The sequence below is a fragment of the Podarcis filfolensis genome (assembly GCF_964270895.1).
Source record: "Podarcis filfolensis genome assembly, chromosome: 15".
In the NCBI taxonomy this organism is placed as follows: Eukaryota; Metazoa; Chordata; class Lepidosauria; order Squamata; family Lacertidae; genus Podarcis; species Podarcis filfolensis.
This window is the reverse complement of record NC_139618.1, coordinates 37,586,894-37,604,451: the sequence shown is the minus strand read 5'-3', so window position 1 is coordinate 37,604,451 and position 17,558 is coordinate 37,586,894. Positions and strand designations below refer to the sequence as shown.

General features: G+C 46.8%; 1 protein-coding gene across 2 annotated transcripts in view; it reads right to left on the bottom strand.

The window, feature by feature from the left end:
• Nucleotides 1-1,718: 1,718 nt before the first annotated feature.
• LZTS1 (leucine zipper tumor suppressor 1) overlaps nucleotides 1,719-17,558 on the bottom strand; it is a 56,717-nt gene continuing 40,877 nt past the window's right edge. For both annotated transcript variants that reach the window (XM_083588663.1, XM_083588664.1), the window contains exons 3-4: nucleotides 16,460-17,284; nucleotides 1,719-11,900 (exon numbers count right to left, since the gene is read on the bottom strand). In XM_083588663.1, the coding sequence (XP_083444789.1) occupies nucleotides 11,232-11,900; nucleotides 16,460-17,284 (1,494 nt within the window). In that variant the 3' untranslated portion in view covers nucleotides 1,719-11,231. The remainder of the gene's footprint in view (nucleotides 11,901-16,459; nucleotides 17,285-17,558) is intronic.

Below are 17,558 nucleotides of genomic sequence, written 5' to 3'. Positions count from 1 at the left end.
GCTGGACGCTTGAGGCTACTAGATGGGAAGCACTGTAGCTCAGTCATAGAGCCTTGGCTGTGCATGTGGAACAAGCATGTCTCACATCCCAGCATCTCCAGCTAGGGCAGGATAGGACCCCTGCCTGAAACCCTGGAAAGTCAGCGTAGATGATACCAAGCTCCATCTGCACCCCATGGCAGTCACTTAAGATTTGCCAGTTGTTGTAAACAAAATCTGCCCCTTTTCCCTTATGGGGTATCCAAGAGCCAGCATAGAGTCCTTACATGGGTTCCCTATTGGTAGGAGAAAATAACAGAGGCCAGCCAGAGAATATTGAGAAGCAAAGCAGCTAGTAAGCCTGATCTTTATTGATCTGTTGCAACAGGGTGTTCCCCTCACATACAGGAAAGGAGGAGGACCCAGAACCAAGGTGTGCCTGCCCTTATATACTGTAGACATTTTAAATTCCCTGCCCTAGAGCTGAAGATCACCCCCCCCCATACATCATACATACATCACAGAAGGGGTGTAGCCCAAGACCACCCCCCACAAACATCATACCTACATCACAGAAAAGGTGGTCTACAACAGAAATTTGAATGTTGTTGTTTTTCCTGTTTGCCAGGTTATCTGATAATGCCTTATCTGATTGCCTTTCCTGGTAGTCTGCCCATTGCTTTGAAATGGTGATTACCCAATTCCTGTAACAGGGAAGGTTTTTCCACTTCCTCCCTCCTTGCTGAGAAACATTTGGTCAGCCTGGGAGTCAAAATGGTTTCAGGACTGTCTTCCTGTGCTGCTTCAGACATGTGGGGCTGGTACGTGTTTGCTTGGTACATTTATGAACATTTATCTAAGACCTTAAAATTCTTATAACACAGTGAATATCAGTTGATGTTGCAATTAGTCCCTGTGACAAAGCGTCTTGTGACTCAAAGACGTCTTTTGTGGCCCAAATTCTCCAGGATTTTTTTGCCTCTGAAACCAAGCAAGACCCAGCCTTTCTATGTTTGTGACATATGTCAAAAGCTTCTTTCTTCTCTCAAGACTCTTCACATTAGTGCTCCATTTTATTTCCACAGTTTTGAAGGTCTTATTGGACTTTTTAAAAAAATACTTTCTTATATCTGCCCTGTTTTATAGCCTATATTTGCGCACTATTTGGATATTCTCTGAATGTAAAGCGGTTTAGGAACCACAAAACAGAAACTCAGAAAGAGAGAGAACATACAGTTGCAATCAAAATTATTCAACCCCCGTTGCAAATCAGGTTTATTATCAAAATTTACAGACTTTCGCGGTTTGCAATGAGCAAATCAAACAAAAGCAATTGAAATAGCTCGACCCAATGGATGCTTCAAGTGGCTTCCCCAAATTCGGCTGAAAATGCAACTTATACTGACTTGTTTGATTTGCTCATTGCAAACAGCTGAAAGTCTGAAAATTTTTGATAATAAAACCGATTTGCAATGGGGCTTGAATAATTTCGATTGCAGCTGTGGATAACATAGGTAGCTAGACAAAAAAAGCCAGTGCTCTAAATTATCATTGCCTATAGTAGCTTCCGCCAGTCTGGTGCCCTTCAGAAGTTGTTGTACTCCAACAATCCCAACTCTGGAAAGCACCCACCGGCTTGGAGCAGGCTGGCCCGCCGGCTCATTTTCATAGCAGTTCTCCCCGTTCAGGAAACTCAAAGAAAATAAAAGAAAATAAAGGAATATTCAAGACAGTGTGACTCTGGTTTTTACAAATTTATTTATACATAAAAACATAAAATCAAGTCTACATTGGTCACCAGAAATAACGTGTAAAAATAAATAAATAAATAACCATCAAGAGCTCAATGGAAGGGGGGGGGGAGAAAAGACAGTGATAATATTAATATGTACAGCCTGAATTCTGGCTTCACCCAGGTGAGCCTGGGATGCACCAGGGAGGCAACATGCTGGCAATGCGGACTATCAGTTTCAAACACGGCATTGGTGCAAAGGCATCAGTCATTAGGGGGTGTTCACATATCACATTCAGTGGGTTTGTCGTCTGGGCACCTGTGTACAGAAGCAGCTGGGCTGTACACTCATACGGTTATTCACATGTAACAATCAATGAATGCAGTGGCGTAGCGTTGGTTGCTAGTGCCCGGGGCAAGGTGCAAAAGGGTGTTGTGCTGCAGTTTACCCGTAGCATGCCCACAGGAACCTCCACAGGTCTGGCCCAGGAGCCAGCATGCTTCCGGCCAAAGCTTGCGTGGCTGCTTCTGTATCCACACTGGGCGCTCCAGTGGCACCCTGCTGTGCCTACAGCTGCCTGCTCCTGTAGGGGGGCCTTGTCTGGGGGCTCTGCGGTGGCCCCGGGACAAGAGGGAGCTGAGGGGGCTGCCTGGCGCAGCAGCAAGCCAGCGTGACCAGCAGCGGCAGGAGCCATGGTGCAAGAAAAGTGTGTCATGCCATCCCGAGGCGCCGAAAGGGACGGGCAGCGAGAGGGGGCTTTGCCCCAGCAGGGGAAGGCCTGCCCGGCTGCCCGCTCTCCACTCGCAGCCCGTCCAGCTGCCCAGGCAACATGCACACTGCACATTACCGGGCCAGAAAAGGGAGCCACCTCCCTGCCAGTCATCTTCAGGACTGCTGCGGCCCAGTTGTGCCCTCCTGAATGTGCACCCAGGGTGATGGCTCCTGCTGCCCCCCCCCCCACGTTACACCTCTGAATACGTGAACAGCCTGTGCACACCAGTAGCTGAGCTGTACAAATAAACACGTGCACACTCTTTCACACAAACACTTGTACAAGTGTAGGGGCAGCCGGTACCTGTGTTCAGCGTAACATGGGAACAAGCCCATTGTCACATTAGACTGGGTGCATGTGTGTGTGCATGGCTGGTGAGACTGGGGGGTTCTCTGTACCCACTTAATGCTTCATGGGATTGATACAAAGTCTTACATTTCCAGGATCGCTAATGTAAATTATTTACTTTTCTTGTAGCGCGCTGATATAGGCCACATCCACATCCACACCATACATTTAAAGCTCTATGATACTACTTTAAACAGGCATGGCTTCCCCCAAAGAATTCTGGGAGCTGTAGTTTGTTAAGGGTGCTGAGAGTTGTTTGGAGGCCCATATTCCCCTCCCAGAACTACAATTCCCAGAGTGGTTTAACAACCAATCCCTCTTCACAGGGAACAATGGGAATTGGAGATCTGTGAGGAGAAAAGGGGTCTCCTAATAAGTCTGAGCGCTCTTTAACAAACAACACTTCCCATAATTGTTTGGCAGGATCCACGACTGTTTGAAGTGGCAAGGAAACCATTTTAAAGACATGTCAACATGGCTGTAGGCAAAAGGGAGATGAGGGAGAAATCTGTTTCAGTTTGTGTTATACTAGGGGCTGCCCTCTGAAGACGGGATGGAAACTTCGGCTGGTGCAGGCTGCTCACTGGGGCAAGACAGTTTGAGCATTTTACACCGATCCTGGCCCGACTGCACTGGCTGCCAATGAATTTCTGGGATCAGTTCAAAGTGCTGGTTTTGACCTCTAAAGCCTTAAATAGCTCAGGACCAAAATAACTTCCCATATGAACAAAGCCAGACCCTGTGATTGTCTGAGATCCTTCTTTGTGTGATCCTTCTTTGTGTGCTCGCTTCATGGGGGCCCCAGATAGTGGCAACACAGGAATAGGCCTTTTTTGTGGTGGCTCCCCACCTTCATGACATATTTTCAGATGCCAGGAGAAAATGTTTCTCTATAACCCAGGCCTCTGACTGATTAAACACTCTATGGTCTGATAAATGTATTTGTGGAAGGGAGCTATTGGTTTGTTTTTGTTGTATGATGTATTTTGTGTTCTCATTTTGTATTTTCATGTTGTGAACTGCCCTGTGATCTTTGGATGAAGGGCGGTATACCAATTTGACAAATAAGAACAATAAAAATAATAATTCGAATGTAAACCCACCTTATTCCCAGTTCCTGAAACAAGATACAAACAAAAACACAGCTAACTTTCAAGTTCACACATCTCTAATCTCCCCGCCTGCAAAAACCACAAGCCCAAAATGTGTACAAAAATGCATACATTATTGGAAAGTGTGGAGTGAAATGCATACATTGGTGAAAATAACATATAAAAATGCATCATACCAGGGGAAATGGCTTGCAAAAAATGTGCATGTATAGTTAGGTGACATGCACACTAAAATACAGATGAATTTTAGAAAGGACCAGTATTCGCAAACCTCTGTGGACATGTGGAGAACTGAGGGTATGACTGGGATAATGAGAAGCTGCAACTGAAAAAGATAGATTCATCCATCCCTAAGTCACAATCAAAGCAATTTGAACAGCAACAGGAAGGACTGGTGGCAAGCTTTGGCACTGTTGGGCTCCACAACTGTTAGGGCTCCATTGCTAATCCTCAGAGCTTCCTTGCAATCCTCCTCCTCCTTTTTTCCTCCTACCTGTTTCTTCCTGTTCACCTGCCCTCTCCACAAGAGCAAGGGGCAAAATGAGCAAGGTGGACCAGTACCTTCCACAAACTTGACTCCTCTCGCCTCCTCTCAGAGTTGGTGCATATATGACGGAGGAGGAGAGGCGCATAAAATGAGCGGCAGAAACAGCGAGGAGGAAAGAGGGGTGAAAAAAATATAGGCTTGAGCACCCAGCCCAAGGGCCCCTCAAAATAAGAAAAGGGCACAGATTCCCCATCACAGCATACTTTTAATCTAGGCTTATGAAATATTGGCACGGGGGAATTCTAGTCCATATTAGAAGTGGCACGGACATCATTCTTATGTATCACAGGACAGTTGTGTCTGGCTTGTAATGCATATCAGAGCTGGTGAAGGACAAAATGGCTGCCGCCCACCCAGGAAAACCACTCACTGGGCTAGCTGGTTGCACGGAAGCTGACTTGAAAGCATAGACATCAATTCTACGGGGCTGATGACACCTCAGGAAAGTATGTGGGGATGGGGATGAGCTCCCCCCTCACTCCTGAGGGGCCGGGCCTCCTTGGGGCCGGTCCTGCAGCTTCTTCCCAATGCACGTGACATCACACACGTGCGTCGCACATGTGAAGTCACATGCATGTGACAAACCTCCCCCCTCCCCAAGTTAGGTGGAACTTGATGCCTTTGCTTGAAAGTGAGGCTTGGAGGACCACATTTGGCCCCGGGGCCCTCAAGTTCCCAACTTCTATTTGAGAGGTACGTCACACATTTATTCCCATTTTAGAGATGAGAGTAGGAAATAGTGCCTATACAAAAGCAATGCCACCACATGTGACTATAGCACCCAGTGCTATAGTCTCATTTGCCTAGAAAGTACTGCTCCTTACCTTCATTGGTAAAACGGGACTAATCATGGCAGCCTCTCAAATTTGTTAGGAGGACAAGCAGAGCAAGATAACAATGCATCCTCCGAATGAAAAATGCTATGAAAATACTAGTGATGGTGGTTCTAGGTTCACACCCAGGGTGAGAACTTGCACACAAGACTTAAGGCTGTGCTTTACAGCTGGGAACGTGTGCTCCAGGTACAGATCGGCTCTTTATTAAGTGGGGATGGCTTTGGACTCACACATGTGCTAGAGCAACACTTGTAGTAGCAATAGGGCCAGTTTGCTGGACAGATCCCAGAGCTCAGCTGCACAGCGGCAGAAAGACAATGCCCAGATGGCCTATCCTGTGGTGCAGAAATACTGTACATGGATGGGCTGCATGTTGGCTAGCATTTCAGTCAGAGCAGTCTTTCCCATAGGGCTTAGTGGTGTGTTGTGCCAGGGCGCCGGCCTCTCATGGGCGCCCCAGCGAGTGGGGGAGCTGCGCGGCTTTGCTGGCGGCCTCCCCTTTCCCTGCACACCAGCCAGCTGCACCCCGCCAACCATAAGGCTGGCAGGCAAGCAGCTTCCCTCCCAAGCCTCTCCTCCCGAGGCGGCTTGGGAGGGGTGCTACTTCACTCCCAAACCTCTGCGGGGATCACTCTCCTGCAGCGGCATGGGGGAGAGTTGCGCCCCCCTCGGATGGCTGGCAGTGCGCAGCTACGGCCACCCCAACACTATCTGTGGTAATTTGGGTGGCGCTGGGCGGATATTTGCACCCCAGCGCTGCATCTGCTAAAGACGGCCCTGATTTCAGTAGTAAACCACCCAGTGGATTCAGATATAAATTTAGCCCTGTGGAGAGAGATTGCGTGCAATCTGGGTTCTTCAGCAGGAATGTATAAGGGCTTATTTTCAACTTAGGGCTGGGTGACGTAGCATATTTACCCAAATACAGCCTTCATACAATCCAGGGTGGAGTTTTTTGGGGGAGGGGGAGTGTGTGTGGCTATATTTGGGTCACTACAGTATTTTCTCAACAAATACCTGTGTGTTTATCAGTTGTGGGAGGAATGCCATTGTGTTCAACCTTCTGATTCAAGGCCTCGTACACTGCTAAAATACAGAGCTCTAGAAATCACTTGCAAATTAAGGTCTGCTTCACACATTACAGGTTAAGCACATATGCAACATGAGTGTGGAGGGACACCATGCTCAAATTGACTATCCACATCTATTTTGTACCATATATGTGGCCAATGACAGCTTTCTGGCATCTCTCCCCACCTCTCATTCTTAAAATTACATGAAGCTCTTAGGTGCTAGTTTTAAAACCAGAAGTCTCTAATCCATATTGAGGGGGATTTGAAAATGATCAGAGGTAAACTGGAGTCCAACAATTTTTTATAGACAGGAGAAAAGTAATTTCCTATGGACTCCTTGCAATTCTTAATGGCATGAATCCTGATTTTGGAAAGCAAATAGGAACAGAAGGAATACAACAGACTGCGGCCTCGTCCTTTAATAACAAGGAAGTGGGAAGAACTGGGGAGATGGCATAGCTGTGGACTTGTTCCCAGTCAGGATGTTTTCCTGCGAATGATCTTCAAGGCAGCTAGAAACCACCACCGGCTTTGCAAGGCTGTTTCTGCTAGTTACAGATCCTACAAAGAATGCTATAGTGACCAGCTGAAGTTCTAAATAAGCATTATTTGAAGATGTGTATAACTAAAACCTGATGGGTGGTTTTCCTTACAACAAGAAAAAGCAGCCAGGGTGGTAGAGGAAGAAGATAAACAGTACAACCCTACACATGTCTACTGAGAAGTTATTTCCATTTGAATGGAGAAGTGGCAGAAAAGAGTGCATTCAAGTTGATTCGCTATTAAAAATTTCTGCAACCTCTTTCCCTCTGCAGAGTTCCAAATACATGCTTGTTAAAAGTCAACATGGTTAGGGAGCAGCTGAGGGCATGTTTGGAGCAGGGCATTTTAATAAATCATGGCTTTAAGTTGACCTGTTCAAAACAAATCATTGTTGAGATTAACAATGGGTTCTCAGGTTCGGATAATGCACCAAGTTGCAGTCAATTAAAAACAGAAGCAAAAAAGCCTTCCGATCTCCTTTCTAAGACTCAGTGTGCCTCATTCCCACCACAATAAACCATAGTTTACTGTGGCACCCAAACACAAACAATGTCAACTTGTAAAAACTCAAGGTCAGGGAAGGGAGCCCAATGTCTCAAAAGAAAATGGAAATCATGATCAAAGAAAGAAGGGTAAAAATATATTATAATAATAACCTGCTGCAAACTCCTGTCATTGTTTTTTGTGTTCTCCGATACGAAGACCACAACGACTAATTTACCGGGCCGCACAGTTAGGGTCATGTGTTTATTTTAAAGCACTAGTAGAGTTGCTGTCATTGCTGCTTTCAATATTAAAAACACATAATCACCACTCAGATTTGAAATGCTCATCTTCCCCATTGGCAGTGAGACTGTGGGAATGAATGTGTTCTCAAGAAGACTTCAAAATATTTGTACACAATCAGCTCAAACCACTGGTGTGGATGGGAGACCAGAAAGGGAACTGGTAAGATCCAATTCTTTTACATGACAAATTATTGCTCTCTTTTGGAAGGATCTGCTGTAGATGCGGTGGAGCATGGAAGCAGACAAACAAGGCTTCTTTAAGCCACCTGTTAAGTTTCCTAAACTGTTGGTGCGGGCTAAAGATCTTAATGTGCTGTGACCAAAAGCTAGGGGAGCAAGGGGTAACGGGAAATATGTGAAGGGAGCACCCGCTGCCTCTTTTATAGTTAATCCCTCGTTCCATTACTTATGGAAGGAAAATACTACAGGCACTACACTTTTAGAAAAAAAATAAAATTGCACCAGGTGATCCAAACACAGGCCACCTCCACACTGTCAGTATTCTGCAGGAGCACAACTGAAATTTAGGATTGCACAATTAAAGTTGATTAAAGCACTCAGTCGCCCGAGTGTAACACATCTACTTAAACACCCACCCACCTCCCCAAACTGACTTTTTGTAGTTGGGAAAGTGATGGGGAGATGCACTGCCAAATGTGGGATGAACAAACAATTATTACCACCAAATCAGGATGAATTAAGGACCAATGCTAATCGTTGTATAATCTCCTGGCAAAGAAATCAGAATGAATGTTCGAATGAAGACCAGACATAGCCTAACCTCTGTTTAGGCACAAGTCATGATGGGATGCTCAATAAACAGGTCATCTGGAGGAGCTGAGCTAAGCCTTTGGGGCAAATGCAAAATTGTACCGGAGGTGTTCTGCCCTCTTACAAAAGATGCCTTTGAGGCTTAAGTAGGAAAACAGGCTGCCAGTTTAATGATGTCTGCCAACAGCTGGTCCCCTGCCCTTAGGTGAGGTAGATGGAGGGGAGGAGAAAGACAGCAGGCGGGCACTGGGGAAAGTTGATCGGATCAGCAAGATATGGCAAGCAGGCTACACCAAGCCCCTCCCACTCAGAGGTAATTAACCCCATGGGGTCACTGGCGGTTCACCAGGGAGCAGGCTGGTTTTGAGACTGCAATTAACAATGCAAATTCTGCTAATCAGAAACATATGGGCATAAACCCAATTAGCTGGCTGGGAGGCAGGCAGAGAAGAGGGGACGGTAACACTGTCAGGGCTTCGTGTTCACAAGCCCAAGAGTGATGCTTTTAATCACCACTGCAAGCTGGGAGTAATCTGCGGAGGTTTTCCCCATCCTTTCTATTCCCCCAGAAAGTCGAACAAGGTGGAACATACCATGCCACCTGCAAGAAGTTTGCTGTACATTTCACAGCAGCAACTAGGGATGGAGGTGGAGTTCAATTTAGTTCACATTTCAAAGGTAACCTACCTAGTTTGCGCTTTTATAAAAGAATAGGTGAACTGAGATACAGCCTGCCCTGTGTCGCCCTGGCAACCAGCAGGCTCTTTCCACAGCCAATGAGGCAGAAGCAGGTTCTCTGCTAGCTTGTAGTTGGTTGATTTGGGGCTCTCTTGGGACGATGAGCTCCATACAAAGGCAGAGAACTTACAAGCGCCTGTCTGGAACAAGTGCTGCTTTGGATTGTTAACTGATCAATTCTTTTGCCCCTGAGAAGAAGAGAGTTTTAAACCTTTTGATCCAACTGTTTGTGTTCCAGAATTACTACTTTAAGAACTCCACTTTGCTGTACCACTCTGGCCTAGTCCTTCCTCCGTCCTATTCCATCTGCATTTCACAGCTCCTGGGGTGTCTCAATAAAGGAAGGGGGTGATTTCCTGTGGGTTCAAAATACCCTTTGAAGGTCACACCTGCACCCTTCATTTAAAGCTGCATTATCCCATTTTAAGCAAGCATAGCTTCCTCCAAAGAATCATGGAAACTTTAATATGTTATGGGTGATCAGAGTTGTTAGGAGACGCCCTATTCCCCTCAAAGAGTTATAATTACGGGAGTTCACCAGGAAGAAGGGTTGATTGTTAAATCACTCTGAGAATGGTAGCTCTGCAGGGGGAATAGGAGTCTCTTAGTAACTCTCAGCATCCAAGATTCTTTGGGGAGAACTATGACTGTTTAAAAGGCGTAATACTGTTTGAAATAGTGCAGATTGATTGGCAAAACAGAGGACAGGTAATGTGGACAGTAAACACGAGATATTTGTCAAAAACAAGCCTTCCCAAAAACTCCATTAAAATATTCACATTTTCGATAACTGAATATAAACATTCCCATTCAACACACACACCATTTCAGTTCCCACTCCTACATTAAATAAAAATAGACCTCTTTCCCAGCTTTTACCTGCTCATGGAAGAGGCAATGCCAAGCAATGACAAGGAAGATCTGGTGGCTGATTTGCCAGTTTATGGCTTCTAGTAGCCTAGAACACTAGCCCATTACTTTGGACAGGAGAAGTATGCTGGAGAAAAAGGGTTCTCCACAGGCAACCAGTGGAACAGGGTTGTTCTCTCCCAGATGAGAAAACACATAAATGCCTTACATTCCATCTGATCCCCAAGTATCTCAGAATCCTATTGCTATCTTCTCTGAGGAAAAGGACAAGATATATTCTTGTCTCTGTATTCCATGTATAGAAGCTGACTGGGCAGGCAACTGAATTTTGCTTCAACTATGGTGTCTTCCACACCTGAGGGCAACAGGGCACCTTAGGAGCTGCAGGGCAGGCTGCCTGGCACACACAGCTCTCCACCACTCCTGGCCCCCCAGCATCTGCAACCTGAGGCAGATCCCTCACATTGCCTAACAGTAGGGCCGGCCCTGACCACTTACGTATCCCTGGTCAATAAGGATTTGCAGGATATTCTTGACAACCTGTGATGACAGACTCTAACAAAGGAACAAGTGGCCAAATCCTGCACTTCCCCCCTAAAAATGTCTTCTCACATGGCAACAGAGAGGCTCGCGGAGCATGAACAGGCCTCACCCCATAGTTTAGTGGCTGCAGGAGAGCTATAATGGCATTTGCTATGGCTGGCACTCCAGTAGCCCTTGGGAACTGATATCTGGGTCATGGGCAAGAAGCAGCCGCCTGTGGTAATTGGCATGGAGATTATTGCATATTCTCCACTGAAAGCAGCTGCTGCTTTGATTCTATCCTGACAGAATGATCAACTGGTAAGCCCCCCCCCCCACTTCCCTTTATATTTCTCACTGGGATGCTCTAGTCGGGATAGCGCTCCCAGAAGGATGCATTGGGCATGACAGGGTTGGGGTTGGTGTCTCACACCATTAACATGTGGCAGGACAACAGCTGGCGATCCATTTTGGCCAGGCAAAGGACCTCAACCAAGAAAACAGGTGGTTCTCCTGGACTGTACACACACAATCTCCTCCCCCCCCCCAGTTGAAAGACGCATCTCCTCTCCAGAGCGGGCAAGATGACGCAGAACCCTTCAGATTTCAGTGGCAATGATGTCCTCATAAGGGACATCGGTTCCATGGAGGTCAAGGTCTAAAGGCTCTTTGCCATCCTCCCCTGCAGCCAGCTGCTGGAGCATCTTCTCCAGGTTCTGGTTCCGTTTGTACATGTGCAGGTAGCTCTGCTGCAGCTGCTTCTGGTAGTGGATGACTTTCTCTTTCTCCTCCTTCCAGGTCTGCCGCTCCTGTTGGAAGCCGGCCGTCATCTGCTGGTTGCTATCCTGAGCCTCTCCCAGCTCGGCCTTCAGCTTCTCCACTTCCCGCCATAGGGCTTGCGCTTCCTCCGTCATGCTCCCCTCCAGGCCCGCGGAGGCCGCCCCACACTTCATCTGCTCCCTGAGGATGGTGAGTTCCGTCCGCAGCTCTGCGATCTCCTGCTCCAGCAGGTTCACCTTCTCCCTCAGGAGCTCCGACTCGTTCTTCTTGCGCTGGAGCTCATTCTCACACACCTCCAGCTCCATAGCCTTGGCGCGCAGGGAATCTTCCAGGTCCTGGATTTTCATATCTAGCAATTCCATCTTTGCTCGGACGTCCTTCAGCTGAGCTTTCAGGTTGAGGACCTCGTTGGTCTTGCTGTTGAGCTCTGTCTGGGATTCCTTCAGCTGCTGCTTCAGGAGAGAGATTTCACCAGACTTCTGGCACACCTGGAGGGAAATACGATAACAACAGCCAGGGTGTCATCCAGGAATCAGCCTTCCTGAGGCCAAAGCTATGGTACAACTAAGTTTAGTGTGGACAAGCAGTGATTATGGTATACATGAGAATAGATTAGACCAGGGTGGGGAACTTCAGGTCCAGAGGCCAAAGGCAGCCCTCCTGGCCTCTCCAGCTGGCTATAAGATCTCTCTCAAGCCACATCCCCTCTCCCCAGACCTCGCCCCTTCCTGGCCTTGCTTCACATCCAGAGTGTTTTTGCCTGTCTGAAATATATCCTTGAATTCAGATAACACCTTTTGCTTGCTTGGCTGGAGGATAGAGAAGAGTATGTGTATAAATGATCCTACTGAAAAAGGGTAAATTCTAGTTGTTCTCCCCAATTTTGCCTCCTGTGGCCCCTGGAAAGTTGGGTTGTAATCATGGGAGAAGGTCTGTAGAGCCTCCTGGGAGACGAAATCCATTTAGCACCCACCGAGTCAAGTGTTTGCTGCCAGCCTATTTGTTTAGGCCAGCGGTTCTCAGCCTGTGGGTCCCCAGATGTTGTTGGACTACAATTTCCATCATCCTTGACCACTGGTCATGCTGGCTAGGAATGATGGGAGTTGTAGTCCAACAATATCTGGGGACCCACAGGTTGAGAAACACTGGTTTGGCAGACATTTCATCATGGCTACCTGCTTTCTGAACTATTGCATGGTTTCCTGAAGCCTCCAGTGTTTTTATTTCTTTTTGACTGTTGAGTTTCTGATTGATTGTTTTAGGCTCATTCACATCCCACCTTTTTTCTCCAAGGGGTGCATGGTTCACCCCACTCCCTAGTTAATCCCTATAATGACCCCGTGAGGTTGGGTAAGAGGCTGTGACTTGATGGCTGAGTGGGGATTTGAACCCTGAACTCCCAGATCCTAGCCTGACACGCTAACCTCTACACCACACTAGCCTCCTAGAGTCTTTCTGCTATGGGGCAGCTATAGAAACTAAGCAGGTAAACAAATATGGGGAAAGTGAAATGTCACTTAGAGAGGGATCTGAATTATTTTCCTGGAAGCTTGGATTTGTTTTATTCTGGATTGTTTTATCTGACATTTTAATGTATTGTGAACAGCTTTGAAATTCTTTCTTTAAAATATAATAATAATAATAATAATAATAATAATAATTTATACCCTGCCCATCTGGCTGGGTTTCCCCAGCCACTCTGGGCGGCTTCTAACAAAAGATTAAAAATACATTAAAACATCAGTCATTAAAAACTTCCCTAAACACGGCTGCCTTCAGATGTCTTCTAAATGTCATATAGTTGTTTATTTCCTTGGCATCTGATGGGAGGGCGTTCCACAGGATGGGCACCACTACCGAGAAGGCCCTCTGCCTGTTTCTCCATAACCTCATTTCTCGCAGTGAGGGAACCGCCAGAAGGCCCTCAGAGCTGGACCTCAGTGTCCAGACTGAACAATGGGGGTGGAGACGCTCCTTCAGGTATACTGGGCCAAGGCCGTTTAGGGCTTTAAAGGTCAGGATCAACTCTTTGAATTGTGCTCGGAAACGTATATAAAGCGTTGTAGAAATGAAATGAAGAAGAGCAAATTTCACTGGAGAAAAAAGGTGTCTAGACACACTCTTGTGGTGACCGTAACCAAGGTTTAAGGTGCCATTTGGCGATTGCCTTATGTACCTGAGTTTCTAATGCTGCTTGCAACCCTGGATGAGGGAAGGAGAGAAGTTTGTGTGAATGGGTGTAGAAACTAGTCTCCTGTACACAGGTAAAATTTACATATGTTGCTCCGCCTACTTTTGCCTGAGGCTCCGCCCACCATCACCCTGCTGGGAGGTTGCCCAGAAGGAAATGTGACCCTTGCAGTTGAGTAAGGCTTCCTGCCCTGACTTAGCACCTAACTACCTAATGGTAGGGCCGGCCCTCACCAGTGTGTATCTAACTGAACTCGATGCTGTGAGGCAGGTTAGGCTGACAGACTCCGTTTCGAAAAAGCACCAAGCTTTTTAATACGATTTCGAGCAGCGGAAAATGGATAAATGAGGCACTTTCCCAGTCTACTTAACACACCCCCCCCTAAAGTGGCAGCTGAAGTCAGTGCTGCATAGTTCTTTCTATGGTTAAAATTTCAACAGTGCTGCACAGTAGCTTTCTGTGGTATGGTTTTTTGTTTTTTGAAATCCCCTTTTTATTCTGGGAATATCATCTGGAGATGATTCAGCCAACAGAATCAGTAAAATTGGGGTAGAAGGATACAAACAATACAAGTAAAATCACACCGACGCAGAAAAACCACATTTTAATTCTATTAGCTGTTTATTCCGTTTCCAAATAAAACTCAAATATTCTTTGGATTTTAAACTCTCCTGGTAAAAGGCAGTCAATAACTGGAATAGCCAATACAGAATGCTGTCCTGTCTAGACCTTTTAAGATGGTGACGTGGGGTGTGTGGAATTGTCAAAATGCTACAGCATTTGTTTATTACATTTTGATGCCACCCTTCTGTCAGAGAATTCAGGACTGCATTTGCAGTGCCTTTCCCTTTATCCTCACAAAACTACTGACCCAAGGCCACCCTCCCAGCTGAAGCCTAACCCTCTAAAAGCATTGCATTTTCAGTCCTCCAACCACGGCATTCTCAATTCAACAAAAGCATCTTAAGAGATCTGAAATTTAACTTCAGACTGGGTGTTTTTCAGCCCGAGGGCCATATTCCCTTCTTGGAGGGCTGCATAGCAACTGTGCGAAAAGTAGATGGAGCATAGACAAATTATTGTACAGTGAATCAAAAGTTGGAGGTTTCTAAAGAAAAGTGTGCTTTTAGAAGTGTGCGCACCCACGGACAACAGCTCTCCATCTGTCTTCCAGGCAAGGCAGAGATATTATCCCAATACAGGGGCATATTCCAGCCAGGCAAAAGCCTGAGGGCCAAATAGAGGGAAGGCTGGAAGGCTGCAGCCCCAGGCCTGAGGTCCCTCGCCCATTTCAGATCTTTGCCATTTACAGCTCTCACCTTGGGAAATTTGCATGAGTGCACAAAATGTATTTGGGTAACTTAACTTGGATGCAGCAATCCTAACATTAACCTCAAGTAGGACTGCTCAAGAACAAAGTGATCTTTAAGGAAAAGGCCTCCTAAACTATGATATGATGTGTTCGGTTTCATTATGTGGGAATAGCAGGCAGTTCTCCGGTTCTTTTTCAGAAAGCAAAGACAGTTAATCCTGCATATGTTTCATGTTCATGCATTATAACATGAAGGCAAAATGCAGTTGCTTTGTTCATTTCAACATGGCCTGAATATGACTTCTTGAGGTATGTCATGGATTTGTAGAGCATGAAGCTACATTAATTAATTCAACCCCTCCTTAAAATCAACCTTTTTTGGTGAAACCTTTAGCACAACTGCCTAGTTCTCTGTCTTGCTATAACTCAGCGTAAGCATGTGTAAGGGGCACTGCCACATGTTGCTTCTCTGTTAACCTCTGCCTCTGTTTCTCTCCTCTTCTAGGTTGAAGTTTGTAAGCTCCTGGGGGCAGGGACCTTCCCTCTTGAACTCTGTAAAGCACTGTGCATTGAGATAGTGCTAAACAACTAGCTCTTCGTTGAATTATGAACCTCTAGTGCTCTCCTGATTTTTGTTCCAATGCAATTAAATGACTGTATAAACACAGAAATATTTCATTCCAAAAAAGTAACCAGCAAACTTTCAGCACACCCACTGAAGTTAATGGACCCAAGTTAGTCATGTCCATAAATTTCAGTGAGTCAACCATGACTCCTGTTGGTTTCAACCCAATGAAAGTGATGGTGATGATGATAATGAATATTACATCAACAAAAGAACTGACAATGTTTCCTACAATTCTTTTTATGACTGTAACATACCAAAGGGTGTAGCTGCATAACAGGAAGAGGTCCTTTCATTGGCTCAGGCCAGCCCATTTAGATGAAACTTATGCGAGCACCATTTTGGTACGTACGTGTCAGGGGACTGCCATCGGAACAGGGAAGGGAGGCAGAAGGGCCGTTGGGATACAGGGAGCTTCTGAAAATCTTGCGAAGCCTCTTCCTGCAATGGGGAAAGCCACACCTCCAGGGTAAAGGAGGGGAAGGGGCTAGAGGATGCTGCGGGGAGCCTCAGCACCACTCCTGGTCAAGCCAGCCAGGAGGGAAACACGCCTCTTCCATCGCCCACCTTGCGCAGAGGAGTAAAACACAAAGAAGGAAGGAAGTGGCTGGGGGTGACTAAGTTCTTATGTTGAGGGAGGACCTGGAAAGAGCCACTCCCGGATTCTGCTAGCGATTGAGGCAGACATGAACTGATGGTTCTGCACTGTAAATAGTTTTTGCACCAAAATAAAACCTGTTAAAGACAGGTCAGAGTCCTGCCTGGTTACTCACGAGCAACCGCCACTGACATCTGACAGTACGCTTGCCTGACTTGTGGTGGCAACACATCCTTTACTCCCTCTGTGTACCCATGTACAACACATTCCCACCCCATCGCGGCGCAAGCTTTTCCCTATTAGGATGGAGCTGGGCCTCACCTCCCACTGAGTTTCCTCCAGCGCTGGGGCAAAGTTGGTCTTTTCCTTCTCATAGGACCTCAGCTTGGCCTCCAGGAGGTCCTGCTCCTTCATCAGGTTGGCCAGTTCCTCCCGGAGCTGCTGCTTCTCCTGCTGCAACTGGAACACTTGCAGCTGCAGCAGCTGCTGGGCCCTGTGGCTCTTCTGCGACGCCTGCTTGAGCCTGCTGTTGCATTTCTGCTTCAGCCCTTCCATCTCGTCCCTGCAGCGCCTCTGCTTTTCCTCGTAGCTTTGGCAGGAGGTGATCTCCTTCTCCTCAAAGCTGCACTGCAGCTCCTGAAGCTCCCCCTCCCTCTCCAGAAGCTTTTGCTCCAACTCCTGGATGGCCGACTCCTCCGTGGAGATGGGCGAGCGGACGCAGGAGTTCTTCTCGCCCGGGTGGGGAGCAGCAGACATTTTGCCAGGGTTCAGGATCTTGGTGCCCCCATCCGAGAAGGACAAGGCCTTCAGGCTCATCATGTTACTGTCCTGCAGGATGGCACACTGAGTGATGTTCAGGGCAGAGCCCCCAAATCGGCTGATGGGTCCCACGGGAGCGACAAGGGGGTCCAACTGGTAGCTGCTGGCTGTACTGTGCGTGGGGAGGCTAGACATGGAGTTTCGTCCTGAGTCTGACAGTCCTCCGGAGCACAGAGCAGGCTTAGCCTCCGGATCCTTGGCTTTCTCCTGCGATTGGAGCTTCTGGGGAACATGGTTGCCGTGCTCTGGAGAAGAGTGGAGGACTGTGCTGGAGCGAGGGAGAACAGGCTTGAAGGCTGTGGGCCTCGTAGCACTCTTGTCAGTGGCCTGCGGGGAAAAAGAAACTGGGTAATTACTGGGACTGGCAAAGGTGACAGAGACAGCCAAACCAAAAGTTCAAAAAAGGAGTGAGAAATTTATAAAGTGCCCTCAAGTTAAAACCTGGACATGCTTTGATTAATTTTCACAAACCACAATATGGATTATAAGCATAGTATTCAGATAACAGAAGAAAGGGCAAAATGATTAAAGAAGCAGTTTATTAAACAGATAAGACAGACCTGCTTTGAGGAAGACAAAAGCCTATTGGGGAAGATAAGGA